The sequence below is a fragment of the Neovison vison genome, chromosome 6, assembly GCF_020171115.1.
Source record: "Neovison vison isolate M4711 chromosome 6, ASM_NN_V1, whole genome shotgun sequence".
Classification (NCBI taxonomy): Eukaryota; Metazoa; Chordata; class Mammalia; order Carnivora; family Mustelidae; genus Neogale; species Neogale vison.
Window position 1 is genome coordinate 155,987,203 of NC_058096.1, and position 19,790 is coordinate 156,006,992.

Here is a 19,790-nt window from a genome sequence, read left to right on the forward strand (position 1 = left end):
AGAGGAAGAGGGGGAGAGGGAATCTTCAGCCGGTGTTCCGGGCTCTATCTCACCACAGGAGATTATGACTTCAGTGAACATTGAAAATCCCAGGCTTACCCAACTGAGCCACCCAGGCACCCCCATACACCGCATTTCTAAGACTGACAGCAATCTAGTAAAACAACTTATTAATAATTGTTATTACATGTTGAAATGTTTTAGATATTTTGGGTGAAATATATTATTAAAATTAATTTCAACTATTTTTTTTAAGATTTTATTTATTTGAGAAAGAGAGAGAACTGAGGGAGAGTGAGAGGGAGAATCAATCCCCTGTGAGCAGAGAGGCAGTGGTAGGACTGGATCCCAAGACCCAGAGATCATGAACTGAGCTGAAATCAGACACTTAACCAACTTAGCCATCCAGGCGCCCCTTTTTCCTTCGTCTTCAATATGGCTCCTGGATTATTAAAAATTACACGTGGCTCACTACGTATCTATTAGACCACATTGATCTAGATGTTTAAGATTATGGTTTAATCTCTCATCAAGCCTCTGGAATTAACATTTATGGTCTCCCAGCTTCCCATTACTCCGGTCTGGCGGAGCCGTGGAAAAGTATCGCTGCTGGGATCCTGACAAACCTGCTGCAAAACGCAGGGACACACCTTCAATGTCCCTGATTATCTGCAGAAGAAAGCACAAATTTCTCATGGTGACAGGCTTCACTACTTTCCTGTATCCAGTCTCCACCAGGGAAATCTAGGTCAGGGATAATTTAGGAAGTAAGATGCTGTTTTTTAAGACTTTGTTCCCATGCTATTGAAGCACAAGGAACAGGCAAGAAAGCGTTTTTTTGTCCCCAGAAGGGATCAAGCAAAGCACAAACATTAAGAAATACATATACAAATCTGTCTGGTGGTTGTTTAATACTTAGTTACCCCTTGTTCTAAGCTTGAGGCTCATTTTCTTTGTGCAATTGTAGATGACTAAGCTAAAATTTATTTTTATTTTTATTTTTTTAAAGATTTTATTTATTTATTTGACAGCGGTCACAAGCAGGCAGGCAACGGGGCAGCAGGCTCCCTGCTGAGCAGAGAGCCCAACAAAAGGCTTGATCCCGGAGCTGAATGGGGGCGGTTGATCCCAGGGCCCCCAAGATCACTGACCAAACTGAAGGCAGAGGCTTAACCCACTGAGCCATCCAGGCGCCCCTAAAACTTCTTTTTAAAGGGACAGCTACGTTTTCCCCCACAGAGCAAGGATTTCTACTTTTGAGAAACAATGGATCAGAGGCTGCTCTTAGCTGCTTCCTGCTTAGGGCAGAGGTGGGACCCACAATGAAAGCCTGCTGCCTGGCCGCCCTACCCCCAGCAGGTATATTGGCTTGGCTCTGGGCTCAGAAGAAATGGGCTGTCTTCCAAGGATGGTAGGTGCCTGCCAGGTTTTCCCCCACTATATTTGTTCCTGCCATACTCCCAGCCCTGAAACCCAGAGTTCCTCATCCTCACCCATCCTTACCCTGTGTTCTTGGAGATGTGGAAACATGAGATCATGTGAAAGAAGCATTACCCATTAGCGGATAAGGGAGGGTCTGGGAGCAATACTTACCTAATGGCAAAACTTGGAGCAGTGAGTTAAGAAATAAAAGAAAAATATATGGTGAAAACACTGCATGTGACTTTAGTTTGAAACAAGGTCATTAACATCAGGTACGGCTTCCCGGACTTGTTTGTAGTCAGTGGAAGGTGATTTTTGCTTCTGTGACCTAACTACCCCCACTTACACATTCAATCCTCCAAACCCAATCTGGCCCTTTTTTTAATGAGTTGGGTGTTAAGGTTTCATGATGCTTTCCCATCCTGTAGTCACTTTCAATCCAGGAAGAAATACATGTCAATTTGGATGCATGACCCCCTTTTGCAGCTTTATTCACAACAAGCTTTGACATCTGGAGTTTCCACCATCCAAAAAGGAAAAAGCTGGAGTAAGCACAGAAACTGGAGATGGATGGGCGACAGAATCTGCTCCCAAGGGTTCCCTGCCCTCCAGGGCAGGAGATGAGCCTAACAGGGCTTCAAACCTGTGTCACTTTGTTCAGAAGAAGATGGCGGGAATCCTGAAGAGAACATCAATGAGTTGCCCCCCATACTTCCAGGAAACCAGCTCAGGGAGACTTTTCCTTTCTGTGTGCCTGGAGCCAGAGCTGCTTCTGGAATTATCCAGATTCCCTCTACTGTTGTCAAACCAATGAGTCCATTTTTGCCCTTTGGAAGCCAGGAGGGGTCAAGAGGGGAGACATGAGGCACACGGTATGGCCACAGTCCCCTCCCTCCATCTTCAGAAACCTCTTTACAGCTAGTGGCTCCCAGAGTGGTGAACGTTATGATGGGCTCCATCATGTAACTAATACGAGTTCCTCTCCATTTGAACATCCCCTTGACCCCAAACACTGTCTGAAAGATCAGTCTTCAGAGTCTCCAAGAGCACACATTGCCCTCAGCAGTTGAGGAAGTCAACCTCTGTGCCTGGTCTCAAGGATAGGCACAGGGGTGCCTGGATGGCTCAGTGGGTTAAAGCCTCTGCCTTCAGCTCAGGTCATGATCCCAGGGTCCTGGGATCGAGCCCCATATCGGGCTCTCTGCTCAGCAGGGAGCCTGCATCCTCCTCTCTCTGCCTGCTTCTCTGCCTACTTGTGATCTCCGTCTGTCAAATAAAATCTTAAATAAAAAAAATAAAGGATAGGCACACCAGCAGGAAAAAAATTCTAAAGGCTTTGCCAGAAGCTTCGGCAAAGATGATGGTCCTGTCGCTGTTTCAAAGGCTTTGCAAGAGAGGGATACCTTTCTTCCTTTTGTGCCAGTGACTTTGCCTCTAGCCTTACCACTGAACCAGGGATGACTGGACCGTGAGGGAGAGAAATGAGGTAGAGCTATTCATAGGCTGGTCTCTGAGAAAGGGGTGGAAGACTCTGTGGTGTGTGTTGAGGGGGGGGGTTGGGGGGGATGCCCCTGCAGAGTGGGGGTCTTGGGATTCTACTACTCCAAGGGCCAAGATGTCAGGGTCAATGAAAGGAAGCAGCTGCGAAGCAAACCCAGGTCATGTGCCATTTTGTGTTCAATCATCACATAGAAGCCACATTATGACAAACCATTTTCCTATCTTCTACAACGACCAAGCTCTTCGAGTTTTCCTGCCATCTTCCGAGTGAGGAAAAATATACTACCTTTTGGCTAAAAGTTTACAAACATAAGCACATATTTTCTCCCATCTCCTGACCAGCTTGAAATGCCCACAGTGGTGAGCAGGACCCACCTGCAGAAGTTCTCTACTACCAAGTAGCTCTATCGCACATGGCAAGCTGTCTTCATCTGCAGCACAACGGCCCTATCAATAAACTAGCATTCCTTGTGAGATGCTGAGTTTTATTTATCACCTTGACTAGGTGATAATCCCCAGCTATTCATTTTTTTTAAAGATTTTATTTATTTGTTAGAGAGAGAAAGCAGGGGGAGGGAAAAAGAGAGAGAAAGAAGCAGGCTCCCCGTTGAGAGGGGGATCATGACCTGATCCAAAGGCAGATGCTTAACCAGCCAAGTCACCCGGGTGCCCCAATCCCCAGTTATTCAATCAGCACTAATCTAGGAGTTGCTGGGAAGGTATTTTGTAGATGTGATTAACATCTACAATCAGTACACTGTAAGTGAAGGAGATTATCTTCAATAATCTGAGTGAGCCTAACCTAATCAGCTGGAAGGCCTTAAGAACAAAATTGAGGCTCTTCCCTGACAAAGAAGAAATTCTGCCTCAGGACTGCAGCTTTAGTTCTCAAAACTTTCTTTCTTTCTTTTTTAAGATTTTTTTTTTAAATGTATTTATTTGACAGAGATCACAAGCAGGCAGGCAGAGAGAGAGAGAGAGGAGGAAGCAGGCTCCCCGCTGAGCAGAGAGCCCGATGTGGGACTTGATCCCAACACCCTGAGATCATGACCTGAGCCGAAGATAGAGGCTTTAACCCACTGAGCCACCCAGGTGCCCCATGCTTCTTCTCAAAAGTTTCTGACATGATGGCCTGCCCTGTGGATTTCGGGTTTGCTAGTCGTCACAAGTGCATAAGCCAATTACCTGAAATAAATATATCTAAGATCTATTATATATTAATAATTATATAATAATATTTCATAATATATCAATACTGTATAATTAACATAATATAATATATAAATATATGGTTTATTATATATTATACATAATATATAATTAATTTATGTTATCTATTATGTACTGTTATTACATATAATATACAATACATAATATATAATATATACTATGATATTAATAGATTATATATTACTATTAGTCTATGTATTAATGTATTAATAGATATTAATATACTTATATTAATATTTATACTATATTGTATAGCTATATTGATTGATATATTACTATGATATTTATAAATATGTATATACACACATATATATACATATTTCTCTGGAGAGCTCTGACCAATGCACCTGTTTCCCCTCCTTGGGGGACAGAGGTTGTGTCGTCCCCATACCTGTGTGCCCTTGAGAGCCCACTGAGGCAAAGCACCAGCATGCAGGGAAAGTGGCCCTTGGGAGCAGGCAGTGATGCCTGCATCCAGTCTTGACTTTGTCACCTGCTATCTGGTCATTCACCTCAGCTTCGCAACTACTCAAATTGGAAATAAAAGTACCTACCTCCCGGGATTACAGTAAAGATCAAATGAAGTAATGTGCACGTCAGTTTTAAGTAAGAGACGAATTCAGTGTAAGGAACTATCATTTCAGTAGGGGCCCAGTAATTTTTTGTAGACTGACTTAGATATTTACAAGCACACTGGTTGGCGCTTCCCTAAATCAGAGGTGGCCAAAAATAACCCATCAGCATTCTATGTAGATTACATTTACATTGAACAAATAACCATCTTCAAGCTTTTTACCTTGTCCCTGGCTTAAAAAGGAACATCTAAGATTGGTCCATGAGAAAAGCAAAAGTAGAATGTCCTCTTTGCCATCAGGATTGCTGCATGAGCCCTTATTTTCTTTCATATACATGGAAAAACCCCACAACAGCTCACACCTAACTTGGGCACAGGCAAGGAAACAGATATCTCTCTCCCTCCCTCTCTCTCTCTCTCTCTTTTTTAATTGAGAGAGTGCAAGGGAAAGTAAGGGCAGGGAGAAGGAGGGAGAGGGAGAGAATCGTAAGCAAGCTCTACGTCCAGATGAACCTGAAGCTAGGCTCCATCTCACGACCCTGAGATCATGACCTGAGCTGAAGTCAAGAGTCCGCAGCTTAACTGACTGAGCCTTCCAGGCGCCCCAGGGAAACAGACCTCTTGAAGGTGATGCTCACTCACGATGCCTGTAAGGACTGCACTGGCACTGTCGTATGCCATCATGAAAAACATGGTGTCTGTCAGGGTGCCTAGTGCACCACTGCAGGTAATCCTGCAGGCCCAGCGGAGGGGAGAAACACACACCCAGGATTTCACTTGGCACAGCCAGGTGCTGGTGAGGCAGAATGCCAAAGGTCTCCTGTCATCCAGGACCAGACTTACCTCCCTCAGGGTGGAGCAGAAAAGCGAGAGAAAACACATGCCAGGGGAAGAAAAGCAGCATTGTCTGAAGCAAGCGGCACCTGCTTAGAAGGGGATGAGCTCTTCAAAATGGCCAAAGAAGCCCTTCGCCCCACCACCAGCCTCACCCTCGAATTCTGCTGAATCTTGCTTTCCTTCCTGGGTTAGTTTCTGGAGGAAACAGAATGGTGCAGCAATAGAGACCCGACTCTGAATCCCACATTTCTGACCATGTGACCTCAGTCACATAACCACTCGGGGCATCTGTGTCTTCATATGTAAGATAGGAAAAAGAACTATCTCCTTCTAAGAATTTTTGTGAGCAATTTACATACCAAAGCTCCCTATACAGGGTCAGGCATGTACTCGCACTTAAAGGCATAATTTTCTCCCTTATTGTGTTTAATATCCCCTCTGTCCACTGCCATTCAGGAAGTTGAGACTCAGTGAAGAAATCCCTAAACATGAAGGGGCCCTATCCAGGGTGGGTCACTGAAAGGCCAGTGGGCCGCCCTTCTCCAGGGAGCCAGCAGAATGAGGTTGATGTCCCCCCATGTGACAGTAACCAAGAACCTGCTTACAGGAGCCACAGACTCACCAGCTAGCCTAGGGCCCCCTCCCTGCTCTTTGGCCAAGACAAAAGCCCATTAGAGCTGTCAGCTTAGCTGTTCCTCCAGCCTCACCCAGATTCCAGGAGGGGCCCACGCTAGAACAAGCAGACACACTTCTCTGAGTCCTTGTGGAAGATGACATACTCAAAGCCAAGACTCTCCATCGCTGTGATCTGGAGAAGGAGGTGGACATCTTCTATCATCTGGGCTAGAGAGAAGAGTCGGGTCAGAGAGGGAGCCTCAGGCTGGGGACTGGCCCCTCAGGAGGAAAAGGTCTCCAAGGCAGAAAGGCTCTCCAAGCCCTACCCCTGAGGGAGGTCCTCAGGAAACCCCACTGCCCTAGCTTCCACCTCCATGGCCCCATACTCCCCTGAGGGAGAAGAGTGGCTTCTGGGGAGAAGACGTTAGCACTGTGAGGAGTGGACTATCCGTGGATTCTGGATGCCACAGTTTCTATCAACTGAATATCAAATACTAATCTGAAATGCACTGATTTTTGGCAGGTGAAAATCCTGCCTGTAAAGTAAGCAAATATGTCCTCTCCTCTCATTACCAAGGTCTGAAATTTAGGTAAGATTTCTCTGTACAGTATCATCTCCGGGACACGGGGAGGATTTAGATGACTTAGGGTTCAAGTGTGAAGCCTCCTATAGATACATACAGTCCAAACACTCGTTGAACACCTGCACTGTTGCTGCGAATCTCAAAACAGAAATTCTGACAGGTTAGTCACATAAAATCAGAAGCCTTCCAACTGCCTCTTCCTGTCCCTTCAGCTTTTGCATGGGGGCTCCTTCACCCTACAGGATCGCAGCTCAAACTGACCACTAGAGGGAGCAAGAGCCCTGTTCCCAGCAGGTTGTGGCTCCTGGCCTCCTGGACAGCAGGATACCTAACTAATGGTGTTATTCTCATTTTACAGACCTGAAAACTGATGCTCAGTGCAGTCAAGGAACAAACAGCAGGAAGTACAGTGTACTAATGGGAAGAAATTATGGATACTGAATTCAAATGCTGCTCTACCAGCTACTTGCTGGCAAAAGAGAACCCAACAGGAAACAGTGAAGATTGGGATCATTACTTTTTGTAATTTCCTATAAATGAGAATCTATATTTCTTTCCATCTGTGTAGGTAAGAAAGGGCATATACAGGAAACTGAGTAAGCCAATAAACAAGCCAGAAAAAAAGTAGGAACTGTCCAAGAACAGGAAGGACTAACTGGCACCGGCAAATACGAATAATAACCAGTTAGAAGGAACAAGAAGGTGTTGCTGTGTGATGGATTATCCAGAATTACTGCGAGGAGAGCGGGCCACCTATGTCTGGTCCTCTCCTGGGTGAGCCTCCTGTTGTAAAGGCATGGATGTAAGGAGGCATGATAAGCCCGATGGCCAACCAAGGTGAACCACCTCAGGGAAGTGGCAGGGAAAAGACTGTGTCTTGGAATTGTGACCACCGGGTCACTGAGGCTTACCAGACTACAAGTCCTCATGTGCAAGTGGGGATCCTTCCAACATGCAAATCTGACCATTTTGTTCTTCTATGTATACTTCTTCTGGATAAGGCCAGAATTCTTTAACATGGCAGCTCAGGCTCTAGGCTTTCTCTCTGACCTGCTCTTTGTCCTCCCTTCCCTACCTCTCAACACTTCTGCTTTTGGAGTTCTGGGAACCTAACATGCTCGCTCTCACCTCTGGACATTGGTACTTGCTCTGCCTGGGGAAAACAGAGCTATGTATTAAATACATACATGAATTAATGAGTCAAATCAGAATGGTATCAGGCATAGCCTGTGTTGGAGTCTGTTATCAAAGGAACGAGACTGAGACAAAGTAAAAGTTATGCAAAGCCTTATTCTATGCCAAGCATTAGAAGTTAGACTGACCGGCCAGGGGAACGAGACTGAGACAAAGTGAAAGTTATGTAGAACTTTATTCTATGCCAAGCATTAGAAGTCAGACTGACAGGCCAGGGCTGCCTCCGAAGAGAGGGACCCCCTCCCGATCTCACAGGCTGGTTTTATAGGGCATAACTGCAGGCCCAAGGTACGTGGCTTCTATTGTTAAGGCTTTTACTCCCAGAATCGATACCCGGAACTCTACCAGGAACTACGGGGGCCTTTATTCCCGGAATGAAGTCCGTGGATGTAAACAACAATATGGCTATCTAGGCAATATGGAGTTGCTCTGGCTAAGCAGGCCCTAACAGTTAAACAGGTTTTAACATTAAATCGGCCCTAACAGTCTGCCACCTCTTTTGGGCTTTTCAGGTTCCCAGCAGCCTCTTCCAGTCTAGTGTAAGGATTATTCCCCATCCCAGGGCTGCCTGGAGCCCCACAATGGTGGAGTTTATAAAGAACTCATGGAGAAGATTGTGGATGGGTCATAGATATGACTTTCAGGTTGTTGGTGTTCTGTGCAGTTTCTTAAAGAGGCAGACCTTGCTAGAATTGCTAAAGCTGACCCTGGTAAGTTTGAACCCCTGTATCGGGAATGCATAACCTGGGCTGGAGGGGGGCTCTGAGTAATGCAGAACTGTTGGCAAAACTTTGCTTATGTGTGGGCATTTGCCTCAAAGATGCTCTGTGCCCCAGAGCATCTCCCACCTCTCTGGTGTGGCTTGCATTAGCCTGAGAGCCAGGTAGAAGTCCTGCTTACACTCTTACCCTCTTACACTATTGGTGGGAATGCAAGTTGGTGCAGCCTCTTTGGAGAACAGTGTGGAGATTCCTCAAGAAATTAAAAATAGAGCTTCCCTATGACCCTGCAATTGCACTCCTGGGTATTTACCCCAAAGATACAGATGTCGTGAAAAGAAGGTCCATCTGTGCCCCAATGTTTATAGCAGCAATGGCCACAGTCGCCAAACTATGGAAAGAACCAAGATGCCCTTCAACGGATGAATGGATAAGGAAGATGTGGTCCATATACACTATGGAGTATTATGCCTCCATCAGAAAGGATGAATACCCAACTTTTGTAGCAACATGGACGGGACTGGAAGAGATTATGCTGAGTGAAATAAGTCAAGCAGAGAGAGTCAATTATCCTATGGTTTCACTTATTTGTGGAGCATAACAAATAGCATGGGGGACAAGGGGCGTTAGAGAGGAGAAGGGAATTTGGGTAAATTGGAAGGGGAGGTGAACCATGAGAGACTATGGACTCTGAGAAACAATCTGAGGGGTTTGAAGTGGCGGGGGTGTGGGAGGTTGGGGTACCAGGTGGTGGGTATTATAGAGGGCACGGCTTGCATGGAGCACTGGGTGTGGTGAAAAAATAATGAATAATGTTTTTCTGAAAATAAATAAATTGAAAAAAAATTTTTTTCCTTTTTACTTAAACTCAATTAATTAACATTTTAAAAAAAGATTTTACTTATTTATTTATCAGAGTGAGAGAACACAAGTAAGGGCAGCTGCAAGCAGAGGGAGAAGCGGGCTCCCTCCTGAGCAAGAAGGCTGATGTGGGACTCAATCCTAGGACTCCGGGATCATGACGTGAGCTGAAGGCAGACCCTTAACTGACTGAACCATCCAGGCATCCCCAATTAATTAACATTTAATGTATTTATTAGTTTCAGAGGTAGAAGTCAGTGATTCATCAGTCTTATATAACACCCAGCACTCATTACATAATGTGCCCTCCTTAATGTCCATCACCCAGTGACCCCAGCCCCTCACCTTCCTCCTCTACAGCAACCCTCAGTTTGTTTCCTATGATTAAGAGTCTCTTACGGTTTTTCTCCCTCTGAATTCATCTTATTTTATTTTTTCCTCTCTTCCTTATGATCTTTTGTTGTTGTTGTTGTTGTTTTTAAGATTTTATTTATTTATTTGACAGAGAGAGATGACAAGCAGGCAGAGAGGCAGGCACAGAGAGAGGAGGAAGCAGGCTCCCCACTGAGCAGAGAGCCTGAAGCGGGGCTCGATCTCAGGACCCTGAGATCATGACCTGAGCCGAAGGCAGCGGCCCAACCCACTGAGCCACCCAGGCACCCCTGATCTTTTGTTCTGTTTCTAAAATTTCATGTATGAGTGAAATCATATGATAATTGTCTTTCTTTGATTGACTTATCTCACTTAGCATAATATTTTCTAGTTCCATCCAGGTCATTGCAAATGGCCAGATTTCATTTTTGTATTTTTGGTTTAAAAAAAAAAATATATATATATATATATATATATATATATATCACATCTTCTTTATCCGTTCATCTATCGACGGACATCTGGGCTCTTCCCATAGTTTGGCTATTGTGGACACTGCTGCTATAAACATTCGGGTGCATGTGTCCCTTTGGATCACTACATTTGTATCTTTAGGATAAATACCTAGTAGTGCGATTGATGGGTTGTAAAGTAGCTCTGTTTTCAACTTTTTGAGGAACCTCCACACTGTTTTCCAGAATGGCTGCACCAGCTTGCATTCCTACCAACAGTGTAAGAGTGTTCCCCTTTCTCTGCAACCTTACCAACATCTGTCATTTCCTGACTTGTTCATTTTAGTCATCTGACTGATGTGAGGTGGAATCTCATTGTGGTTTGGATTTGTATTTCCCAGATGCCAAGTGATATGGAACATTTTTGCATGTGTCTATTGGCTATTTGTATGTCTTCTTTGGAGAACTGTCTGTTCATGTCTTCTGCCCATTTCTTGACTAGGTTAGCTCTTCTTTGGGTATTGAGTTTGATAAGTTTCTTACGGATTTTGGATACTAGCCCTTTATCTGATAAGACAATTGTGATATCTTCTCCCATTCTTTTGGTTGTCTTTTTTTTCCCCCCGACTGTTTCCTTTGCTGTGCAAAAGCTTTTTATCTTGATGAAGTCCCAATAATTCATTTTTGCCTTTGTTTCCCTTGCCTTTGGAGATGGGTCTAGCAAGAAGTTGCTGCCGCCGAGTCACAGAGGTTGCTACCTGTGTTCTCTTCTAGGATAGATTCCTGCCTCACATTGAAGTATTTCATCCATTTTGAGTCTATTTTTGTGTGTGGTGTAAGGAAATGGTCCAGTTTCATTCTTCTGCATGTGGCTGTCCAATTTTCCCAACACCATTTGTTGAAGAGACAGTCTTTTTTCCATTAGATATTCTTTCCTGTTTTGCCACACATTAGTTGACCATAGCGTTGGAAGTCCGTTTCTGGGCTCTCTATCCTGTACCATTGATATATATGTCTGTTTTTGTGCCAGTACCATGCTGTCTTGATGAATACAGCTTTGTAATGAAGCTTAAAGTCCAGAACTGTGATGCCACCAGTTTCATCTTTCTTTTTTCTACACTCCTTTGGTTATTCAGAGTATTTTCTGGTTCCATATGGATTTTAGGATTATTTATTTAGTTGATGGTATTTTGATAGGGATTGCATTGGATGTATAGATTGCTCTAGGTAGCATAGACATTTTAACAATATTTGTTCTTCCAGTCCATGAGCATGGAATGTTCCTCCATCTTTTTGTGTCTTCCTCGATTTCTTTTGTAAGTGTTCTATAGCTTTTACAGTACAAATCCTTTATGTCTTTGGTTAGGTTTATTCCTAGGTCTCTTATGGTTTTTGGTGCAGCTGTAAATGAGATCAACTCCTTAATTTCTCTTTCTTCTGTCTCATTGTTAGTATATAGAAATGCAACTAATTTCTGGGCCTTGATTTTATATCCTGCCAAATTGCTGAATCCCTGTATGAGTTCTAGTAATTTTGGGTGGAGTCTGTTGGTTTTTCCACATAGAGTATCCATGTTATCTGCAGAGAATGAGAGCTTGACTTCTTTGCCAATTTTGGATGTCTTTTTTTTAAGATTTTACTTATTTATTTGAGGCAGAGGCAGTGAGAGAGAGCATGAGTGAGGAGAAGGTCAGAGGGAGAAGCAGACTCCCCGTGGAGCTGGGAGCCTGATGCAGGCAGGACTCGATCCCGGGACTCCAGGATCATGACCTGAGCTGAAGGCAGTTGTCCAACCAACTGAGCCACCCAGGCGTCCCTCGGGTGCCTTTTATTTCTCTTTGTTATCTGATTGCTGAGGCTAGGACTTCTAGTACTACATTGAACAGCAGTGGTGATAGTGGATACCCTGCCATGTTTGACCATCTTTTAAAAGGAAAATTCAGGGTAATATTTCTCATGAACACAGATATGAATTTTCCAAGAATCCAATTATTTATTAAAATGATCATGAACAAGGGGTCATTTTTTTCCAGGGAAAATACAAGTTGATTTAAAATAAGAAAATCAGACGATGTAGTTCACCAAATTAACAGAATGATAGAGGAAAGAAAGCTTTATGATCACCTTAAAAGATGTGAAAAAGCATATGATAAAATTTAAATTGAGATATGATAAAGGTACTACGAAACTAAGAAACAAATCCCAAATCTAACATTATACTAAATAGTGAGATATATAGACTATTTCCAGAAAATAGTAACAAAATCTTTGAGAGCTGAGAAGATTAATTTGCAATAACAGGAGTTCATTACTGTCATGAAATATGCCTTGTGTCTGTAACAACATTTCTAAGAGTATTCCTTCAAGTAGCCTCAGACTCCAGTGTAAATCATTTTTGTCTCCTAAAAGAAACACCCCCCCCTCACAAAATGTAGTCTGTGCTGGAGGAGCGGGAGGGGTGCTGACAGGAGGAGGGAGGTCTTTCCCAGCCCTCCCTAGGTATTTGTCTTCCTACAAAGAGGAGGCCATAATTGGAAATCTTCTGGAATATTTCTGAGAGGTGTTTCTTGAATTTCTCACCCATGAAAGCATAGATCACAGGGTTCACACAGCAGTGAGTGAAGGAAATGGTTTCTGTGACATGAGTGGCATAAATCAGTCGCTGGCTCAGGACACATCCATCCAAAATGTTCATGTTGAGCAGAGAAGTGAGGAAGAGGACCACATTGAACGGGACCCAGAAGAGTAAAGATGTGATCACCACAATGAGCACCAATTTGATGGCCTTGGTCTTGTTGTGATTTTGGCAGCTCTTCAGCTGGTGCAGAATGCTAATGTAGCAGAACATAAGGATGGTGAATGGGATCAACAGACCTAAGATATTCATTTCAAAGTGGATGAAGATCTTCCACTTCAGAGTCTGTTGATTGTAAGATGAATAACACTGTAGAATGCCATCTTCAGAGGCCACTTGGTACACCACCAGTAATGGGCTGGTGGCCATGATAGCAATCAGCCACACAGCCAGACTCAGGGCTGTGCCCATCCTGGCTGTCCTCACTTTCATGGCATAGACCGCATGGACGATTGCCAGGTACCTGTCCACACTCATGAGGGTGATAAAAAACATGCTGCTGAAGAAGCCAATGTAATAAAAACCAGAGACCACCTTGCACATTACAGTCCCAAACACCCACTGGTCCAGCTGATAGTGGGTCTGGAAGGGGAAGGAGAAGACAAAAAGCAAGTCAGACAGGACCAGGTTCAAGAGGTATACGTCGGTGATGCTCCTCAGCTTCTTGCAGGCTACAAGGACAAGGATGACCAGGATGTTTCCCAGAAGACCAAATACAAACAAGACACAGTAAAAGACAGCAAGAAGCAACTTGCTGTCTCTTTGGATAAGTTCCCCATCGCAGGGGCTTGACATGGTATCAGGATAGTAGTAGTCCGTTACCGTCGTCACATTGGGCTCCAGCGTATAATCCATCAAAGCAGGAGAACCAGGTCAGAGTGACACCTAAGAGAGATTCATTCCTTAAAAATATTTTTATTTAAAAATATAGATTGAATTCTAACTGCCTCCCCCCATTCATATGCTGAAGCCCTAAAGCCCTGTAATAGGCTGAACGGGTTTGTGTTCTCTCAAAATTCATTTTAAATGAATTTACCCACCTTGTGATGGTATTAAACAGTGGGTTCTTTGGGAAGTAATTGGGTTAAATGAGGGCACAGGAGGGTAGAGCCCTCATGAATACAATGAGTGCCCTTATAAGAATCACAAGAGACCTTGCTTCTCTCAACTCACAGCCATGTGAGGTTATAAGGAGAAGTCGGCTCTCTGCAACCTGGAACAGGGTTCTCACCAGAGCCTGCTAGCACCCTGATTTTGGACTTCCCAGACTGTAGAATAATGAGAATTAAATTCCAGTTGTTTATAAACCATCCAGTCTCTGTTATAGCAGCCCAAACTGACCAAGACACCACCTTAGTCACCATATTTGGAGATGAGCCAGTAAAGAGGTAAGTATAGTTAAATATATCATAAGGGTGGGGTTCCAATCCTTAGGTCTGGTGTCCTTTTAAGACTAAGAGTCACCCAAGCTTGCAAGCTCTCTCTCTCTCTTTCTCTCTGCATGCACAGGGAAAAGACCAAGGAGGACACAGCAAGAAGATGGATGGCTGCAAGCCAGGAATAGAGGTCTCACCAGAAACCGTCCCTGTTGGCACCCTGATCTTCGACCTCTAGCTTCCAGGACCGTGACACAATTAATTTCTTTTGTCTGGCTTTTCGTTATGGCAGCCTGATACTGACGAGTGGATGCCGTTACAGCAAATACCCAAGTGGCTTTGGAAATGGGAATGGGTGGAGAATCCTTTCCACACGCTAGAAAAACCCGAGGTTGCCTTGAAGACACTGCTGGTGGCGATGTGGACGGTGAAAGTGATTATGCTGAGGGTTTGGGACGAAGAGAGGGCTGCAAAGAGAGCTTTCGTGGTCTGAGAGAATACAGGTATCATCGTGGACCGAACGGGGGCGGAAATACGGATGTTAAAGGCAAGGTCTCCGGCAGAAATGAGGAACATGTTATGAGAAGTGGAGGAATTAGATTCTTGCTCCAAGCGGCAGAGAACTTGGCTGAATTGTTCCTAGCATTTTGCGGAAGATTGGACATTTGGCTGGGGTATTCCTAAGCCAAGTGTTAAGAGGCTTCTCTGGGCCAGTAACTGTAAAGTGCTAGAGGAGAGAGGTAAGTTGAAGGAGTTACACAAAGAGGAATCAGAACTCGAAGATTGGGAAGCCTGTCCGAGTCACAGAAATGAGGAAGCGTTTCTGGAGAGTACGCCCAAGATGTGGCCAGACCCGAGCGGGCGGAAGGCAGAGGCTTTAACCCACTGAGCCACCCAGGCGCCCCACCCACGGAGCCCTTTCAACAGAAGCTAGGGACAGAGACGCTGCCGGTTTGGCCCGAAGCTGCAGAGACAGGACAAAATAAACCAACGCGTTTGAACTGCTAGGATTCTACAAGATGGGACAATAGAGCTATTTGCCTGCGAGTACGTCTTATCCTTCAAGAAAACGAAGGAATGACAGAATACATTACAGAAGGCGCTCTCCGCACAGGTGCAATGGGCAAGCCTGTTCCCTCTCCTTCCCGCAGGAGGCTCAGCGGCTCCGGGCCGTGAGGGCGGGGCTCCCGCCTGGGGCTCTAAGGTGATGCTGCCACCTAGTGGGCCCAGAGGGCAGAGCACCTGGGCAAAAAAGATTATCCTTGACAACCTAATTGAATTTGCCCTGTTAGCTTTGAGGCTTGCCTGGCACCCACGACCCCTCCGTTCTTTCTGATTTGTTCCCTGTGGAATGGGAATGTCTGTCCTATGCCGGTCCCACCGCTGTATTTTTGAATGCATAATTTGTCTGGTCTCACAGGCTTACAGCTGGAGAGGAGTTCAGCCTCAGGATGAATCATATCTCAGATCTCACTAATACCCGGTTTAGATAATACCCAGGTAAGATTTTGGATCTAGAATTGGTGCTGGAATGGGTTAAGACTTTGAGAGCTGTTGAAATGGAGTGCATGCATGTACGTTATACTTTGAAGACATGAATTTTGGGAAGCTAGGTGTCAGGATGTTAGGTCAGGATGTTAAAGACTGAATTGTGTGCCCATAGATTGAAGCTCTAATTCTTACTGTGATGATATTTGGAGATAGGACTTCAGGAGATAATTGAGGATAAATGATGTAAGGGTGAGGTCCTGATCTGACTGGACTGGTGTTCTTTTAAGAAGAGGAAGAGATACCAAAGACCGACCTCTCTCTTAGTACATGCCCAGAGAGAGAGTCATAGGGGTACAAATTGAGAAAGTGACTGTCCGCAAGCCAGTAAAGAGCACTTATCAGGAACCCAATACGTCAGCACCTTGACCTTAGACTTCTAGCCTCCAGAACTGTGAGAAAGTACATTTCTGCCATTTGAGCCACCAGGCATATGGTATATTGTTACAGCAGTGGAAACAGATCAAGGAGTCCAGGGTAGGGGGAGGAACATATATGGGAACTGTCTGTAATTTCCACCCAAATTTCCGGTAAACCTAAAGCTTCTCTAAACAGTGAGGTCTATTAACATGTTTTAAAAATTGAAAACTGAGGTGCTTCCCTAGCGTAGTAGGCAGCGCGTCAGTCTCATAAAAATTGAAAACTGCCCCAGCTCACCAATACGGGGGGACTGGGTGGAACAAGAAAAGCCAAAATTTTTGAAGACAATTGAAATAACTATAGTTCTGCCACCCAGAATTAGCAATTGCTAACATATTGTCAGATTTGCTTTTGGTTCTTTTTTCTTTCTTCCCCTGTCTTCCTGCCTTTCTAATGCAATACAGATGAAGCCAAGGTTCTTTAACTACCCAACTGATCCCCAGGCCCCAGAAGCAACTACTGAAACCAGTCGGATATGGTTCATTCCAGTTTCCCCCTGTACTTTTACATACTTAACTGTACTCTTAAATAATATGTAATATTGTTTTGTGCTCACTTTTGACCCACACAAATGGTTGTCATGTCTCTCTTTTTGTATCTTGCTTTTCTTCTCCCCACACTGTTGTTTTAAAAATACAGCCACGCTCTTCTAAAGAGTTCGGATTATTCCTTTCACTGCTTTTATAAGCACCATAAATAATTACTTTAAAAATGCAATAGAAATAAAGGATCCCAATCATCCTAGCAACAAAAACTGCTAAGATTTCTAAGGACAAACGTGATAGAAACTGCGGTTTGGTTATGTGAAATATTATAAAACTTTGTTGAAGGTCATCAATGAGGACACGATTAAAAAGGAAACATATGCTCTATTTATGTGAAGGAAGACACAAAAATTACAACATGATAATTCTCAGATTGATACTTACATTCAAGACACTTCCAATTTGGACACTATTTTTCCAATGTGTTTGGTTGCTGAACGTTCAGACGCCCTAGTCCACTAGGCCATCTTTCTTTGTATAATTGGAAATGCCTAGCAAGTTAGCCATTTTTAAAGTTATTAATTTTATTTAAGTTTGTACCCAAAATGGGTTTAAAAACATAGTTTCTGAAGTATGGACGTGGGTCTTTTTTTTTTTTTTTGTGGCTAGAATCTCTCAAAATAATAGTCTCTCCTCCTACATCTTCCTTCCTACTTGTCTGACAGTTGTTTAAAAAAAATAATTTTCAGTTTGCCTTCCTTCTGTTCTGCTCTCCTAATATCCTAGAATAAGGGGTGGTCCTCAACTCATTCGTTCTCCAGATCCTTCCTGCTGACCCCTAACCCATTCTTCCTTCATGCTCTCTCATCAGTAAAGTCTAGGTGAAGTATTAAGGATGTCCATCATTTATTACAGCAGACAAGGTGTTTTAGATGCATTCTTTCATTCATTTCTCTTGAATCCCTGGGAAGCAGGTCCTCCTACTTCCTTTCTGTTTCTGGAATTAGGGTTGAATCTGAATCCCAGAGACTGTAAGTCCATTGACTAAAGTTACAGAGAGGGAGGCTGTAGAGCAAACTACTTCTGCTCTGAACCCTTTTTCCTCTTCCATATTTAGCTGCTTTTGTGGGGAGAGCAAAAGCAAACCAATCTTTTAGAAGTTGAGCCACCTGACTTTCAAGTTCTCGACTACCTTGTAGCTGTGTAACGGTTTGTCTGATAGAAGCCTTGTAACCAGCCTAAGGACAGACTCCTCTCAGATGCCTGGTGATAAGAGGTATTTTCTTAACAAACTTTGCACTCTTGTAGGAGCTTTCACTCCCTCCCAGCGTCCTGCAGAGAAAATGGCATGGCTTGCTTTCCTCAGTCAGGTCCAGGACTGGCCACTAAGATATCTGCAGGTTTGTGCACTCAGGACAAGCAAAGATTTAAAAATATCTATATATATTCACCTCTTCTGCCAGGCTTCTGAAATATTTGCCTTTCCTTTGCTTTTTTCCCAAGGACATAAAAGTGTTCCTGCTTACTTCTATCCTTCTTCCCCAAGGATGCTAATGAATACATACCTTAATTAGAGCCTTTGTTCTGGAGATTTCAGTGTTGTTAATTCTTCTCAGAATCTGCCCTCTGTGTCTGCAGCCCAGTGAGCAAGAGCTCCTCTCTCGAGGGTGGTATCTTATCTGTTTGTGGTGAGTGGCAGAATAGGGGTGGATCTACCATCCCACTGTTATTTAAAAAGTTTAAAAAAATTGTTCTCACCCAAGAACACATACAGATGGCTAGTGAGCATATGAAAATATGCTCGCCACCTTATCATTGTCATTAGGGAATCGTAAATTAAAACAACAGAGAGATACCACTGCCTGATTATTAGAATGGCTAAAGTCCAAAACACGGACAACACCAAATGCTAAAGAGGATGCAGAGCAGGAGGAACTCTCATTTATTGCTGGTGGGAATGCAAAATTGTACCGCTACTTTGGAAGACAGTTCGGCAACTTTCTTTTGGGCAGATTGGTAATTTTTTTAAAGGCTTCTTTTTTCCTAAAGATTTTAGTTATTTGACAGACGGCGATCACAAGTAGGCAGAGAAGCAGGCAGAGAGAGAGGAGGAAGCAGACTTCCTGATGAGCAGAGAGCCTGATGCGGGGCTCGATTTCAGGACCCTGGGATCATGACCCGAGCCTAAGGCAGAGGCTTAACCCACTGAGCCACCTAGGTGCCCTAAAGATTGGTAATTTTTTTAATAAAGTTGTAATAGATTTACCATATAATCCAGTAATCATGCTCCTGGGTATTTACTCAAATGAGTTGAAAACATATACACACAAAACCCTAGCATGAATATTTATAACAGCTTTATTCATAATTGCCCCAAATTGGAAGCAGGCAATATAACCTTCAGTCAAGGAATGGATAAATGAGCTGTGGTAATGTACACAATGAAATATTATTCAGTGATTTGAAAAAAGAGCTATCAAGGGTGCCTGGGTGGCTCAGTGGGTTAAAGCCTCTGCCTTCGGTTCAGGTCATGATCCCAGGGTCCTGGGCATCGAGCTCTCTGCTCAGCAGGGAGCCTGCTTCCCTTCCTCTCTCCCTGCCTGCTTCTCTGCCTACTGTGATCTCTGTCTGTCAAATAAATAAATAAATAAATAAATAAATCTTAAAAAAAAAAAAGAGCTATCAAGCCTCCCCACCCAGGACACTTTATGTCTGTATTGCTAAGTGAAAGAAGCCCATCTGAAGAGGCTACATCTTATCTGATTGCAGCTATATAATATTCTGGAACAGGCAAAACTATAGAGACAGTAAAAAGAGGTAAGTGGTTTCCAGGGGTTCAGGGGGAGGGGAATGAGTAGGTGGAATACAGGACATTTTTAGGGTGGTGAAACTATTTTGTATGAAATGTAGTGGGGGACACACATCATTTTTGCATTTGTCAAAAACCAGAGAACGTACAACGCAGA

The 19,790-nt window shown here is 43.8% G+C and overlaps 1 protein-coding gene across 1 annotated transcript; it reads right to left on the reverse strand.

Annotated features, from left to right (window-relative positions):
- Positions 1-12,782: 12,782 nt before the first annotated feature.
- Positions 12,783-13,850, reverse strand: CCR8 (C-C motif chemokine receptor 8). Its single transcript, XM_044255197.1, has one exon. It carries the CDS (start codon positions 13,848-13,850, stop codon positions 12,783-12,785), a length of 1,068 nt encoding a protein of 355 aa, XP_044111132.1.
- Positions 13,851-19,790: the final 5,940 nt, after the last annotated feature.